Below are 3,420 nucleotides of genomic sequence, written 5' to 3'. Positions count from 1 at the left end.
CATATAGGGAAGGACGCTATCTCACGTATTTCACATTATTCCAATTGGTACCATCGAATCCACGGCATAAGCTCATTTATTTCAATTCCTTCTCACGTAGTAATTTTCACGTGCTTTAAGTTCAAAAACAAGATGATGCTAGCCAAGGGTAGGCATTCTCAAACAGTAGGATTGGGAGAGTGACTTACACACAGGAAAACATGACGAATAGAAATTTCAGCACTGCGCAAGCTCAGGAGAACGGTCGTATCTTTGTCGATACAGATGACTACAACTCTTCAAAGATGCATATTTCAAAAGCTCTGACTCTTCAAGGATGGAGTGAAAACTCTTTTAAGTTTTCAAAGGGATGAACTCTACAAAGAAATAAAGACAGAGCATTGAAACTAGGAGAAATAAAGATAGAACATTAAAACTAGGAGAAATAAAGATAGGGCATTGAAACCAGGAGAAATAGTAAAAGCATAACGTCTTCATGGCTCCCAAGATGTCTTTCCAGCTTCTGGGATGGACTCAAGATGTCGATACAGCTTCTTGGTTTCGTCGAGCTTGAATGCGGGCTGATCTTCTTGGTTGAGAGAGCTGGTCTTCAATGCGGGCTGCATCACAAGAAGAGGTGCTAGAAATTCAAACAAGAAGAGAGCCTCTCATTACAGTTACAGCTTTCCCGCGCAATGACACTCTCTGGTTCTGCTCGTCCAAGTGCACCTTCACTACTCCACCTCTGGGCGATGCCTGCAAGACGTGAAAATGATGAGGCCATCGAAAATCATTCATTTACATACCATATGAGAGACGAGAGAAGCAAAACACATGGGCATTCACAAGGGCAGAGACATGGGCACAAGCATGTGTGGATGAACAGAAAGAGAGAGAGAGAGAGAGAGAGAGAGAGTACAGCATAGGCAACGAGATCTTTTTCCCCAGCTTTTCACTCAATAAGGTGCCAAAGCACAATGTGCACTGCCACATACAGGATCCTGGAAAGTAGATCATTCATTCAGAGGTTTGCGGTAAGAGCATAAAATTGGTTGATAGAACACAGCTTTCGACATATGACCAGCTAATCGGACAATTGAATAACTAGTTATGATTGATACTTCAAGAAACTTTCCAAGGTATGAACTTTAATACCTCATTCTGTCCAAGTTTTGGGTTAAAGAATCGATCGACAAAATCAAATCCCGAGTCTGGCTGAGCTGATCCTGTGATGATAATACCCCTCCCAGGACATCTCTTTATCTCATCAAACTGGGGCTGAAATTCTTCAACTTCTTTCCCCGATGGGATAACAATCTGCGAAAATAAGTAGAAGAAAGTAGAAATGAAGGAATTAAACACTCTCTTCCTAATGAAAATCAGCTCAATGCCAGCTGCTGCTGTACAAATGCTGGAATCAACAGAATGAAAACGATTGCGTCAAAGAGGAAGTAAGGGGTTCAATGTAGTCAAAACAGTATTTATGGGGAAAAGAAAATGATCAGGTCGCAGTTGAGGAATTACGAAATAGTCGTCCTTTGCTGTCTTCTTGATTTCAACAATGGAAGTGCCATTGAGAACTTTGGAGACACATGAAATCTGCTCGGCATCATCTTCAGCTATCGGGACTACAGGAAGATCCAATTCAATCCATATCCCAGGCACATCACCATCTTGAACCTTCAAAATTTCGGATGACTTCGTTTCGGGAACCCTTTTGGCAGTCAGAATTCCGGATAATGTCATAAACTCGATGGTGTCAGAATCTACCATCCCAGATGTGAAGAGAGTGTGCGCAGCAGCTAGCGTCGCATGACCGAAGAGGTCAACCTGAAGGATCAAGTTTGTGATTAGATAATATGACAGCCAGTTTCCAGTAGCATTTCTTCCATACTGAAATGTGACACACTTCATCAAACTGATTGATCATCAACATCGATGTTTACTGCCACTATCGAAAAGCAGGCATCAGAGCAACCACATAAATTAGTCTGGTGGAGATGAATTATTATGACGACGAAGCAGGCATCTCTCAAGTATATCAGAGACACGGTGTCAGACTTGGAATTCAATCGAACAACATCAACATGATTCATAGTCCCACGCGGGTGATGCATATAATTTCATGTAATACAAGCACATTAGCGAATCAACTGGTAATCCAAAGTAATGAGATGACAACAGACGGCAAAGGACGAATAGAATTCGAATTGTTGACGAATTCTTCACCAAGCGGTCCATGGTTGATTATATATGGCAGAACTTAGAAGCCACGAATTATCACAAATTAAAAGAATCATAACAAAACCAGGACGTTAACCCTGACAGAAAAATTGCCATTTCTGTTGGCTATGATAAAGAAAGAAAGTTACCAAAACGCACGCAAGCAAAGTTTAGCAATTTGAGTAGGGAGAGGACGAAAGAGCTTTCAGTCATTTATTATCCACACGCTCTGTATATCCTGCACTTGCCGAATTAAAGCAAGCAACGCTGGGAACATGGAATTCCGAAACTCACTCACCTCCTGAACTGGAGTGAACCACCTGAGCCGAAACCTCGGGCTCGATCCCCCGTTGTTTGAGCTGGGGAGTCCTGAGCCCGAGGCACCGGTCAGGTAACCGGTCTCCGAGAAGTTGAACTCCCTGGCTACCGCCTGCAGCCACTCTTCGTCCCTCTCTTCTTCCAAGATACACACCGCCGCCGGGTTCCCCTTGAAGGCTGTGTCGGTGAATGCGTCCACCTACAAGAACAACAGCACGCACAAGCCCATGTCATGGTTGATGCAGAAGAGTTCAAGGAAGTTTCCGCAAGAGATCTCCATCTCTGGTAGGGGAATGAAACGGAAGAGAAAGAGGCTGTATTGATACCACCGGGTACTGCACGAGCTTCTTTTCCATAGAGAGGGACGGAGAGAGAGAGAGAGAGAGAGAGAGAGAGAGAGCTAATGGAGAAGCAAAATGAAATCAGGCCACGTCTATTGGAGAAGAACGCGATGGTCCAGCTCCTTATAAATCGTTCGGGGCAGGTCTGCCTCTTATCCGTACGGAACATATTTTAGTCTACTTTGCCGGCCTTCCCTGTTTTTCATACCTCATTCTAAGCATCATCTAAAAGTTCTGTCTATTTCTAGACAAGTCAAAAGTAACCAGCACATCCATCATAGGGTAGGAAGCACCGGCACTTCCAAGAAGTCTTTATGTTGTGTCGGATAGGACACATGTCCGATACTTTTCTACACTTGATCAATACGTGTAGGAAAATCTGATATCTGGTCAACTTTCCTAACACTTTTTGTTACTCAAATCCGAAATTCTGACGTGTGAGTTTAGAACTCCGACACGTAATTTCAACACTTGATCAATTCTCCCAATACTTTCTAATACTTGAGTCCGAAATTTTGACATGCAAGTTCGGAATTCTAGCATGCATGGGGTCAATTTT

The 3,420-nt window shown here is 43.1% G+C and overlaps 1 protein-coding gene across 1 annotated transcript; it reads right to left on the bottom strand.

Annotated features, from left to right (window-relative positions):
- Positions 1-365: 365 nt before the first annotated feature.
- Positions 366-2,941, bottom strand: LOC104436729 (uncharacterized isomerase BH0283). Its single transcript, XM_010049592.3, has 6 exons — positions 2,847-2,941; positions 2,501-2,719; positions 1,504-1,809; positions 1,135-1,296; positions 899-980; positions 366-735 (listed from the first exon to the last, which is right to left on the bottom strand). Exons 1-5 carry the CDS (start codon positions 2,874-2,876, stop codon positions 936-938), a joined length of 762 nt encoding a protein of 253 aa, XP_010047894.2. The 5' UTR covers positions 2,877-2,941; the 3' UTR covers positions 366-735; positions 899-935.
- Positions 2,942-3,420: the final 479 nt, after the last annotated feature.

The sequence above is a fragment of the Eucalyptus grandis genome, chromosome 3 (assembly GCF_016545825.1).
Source record: "Eucalyptus grandis isolate ANBG69807.140 chromosome 3, ASM1654582v1, whole genome shotgun sequence".
Lineage (NCBI taxonomy): Eukaryota > Viridiplantae > Streptophyta > Magnoliopsida > Myrtales > Myrtaceae > Eucalyptus > Eucalyptus grandis.
Note: the sequence above shows the minus strand (reverse complement) of the source record. Positions and strands in the feature narration are given on the sequence as shown.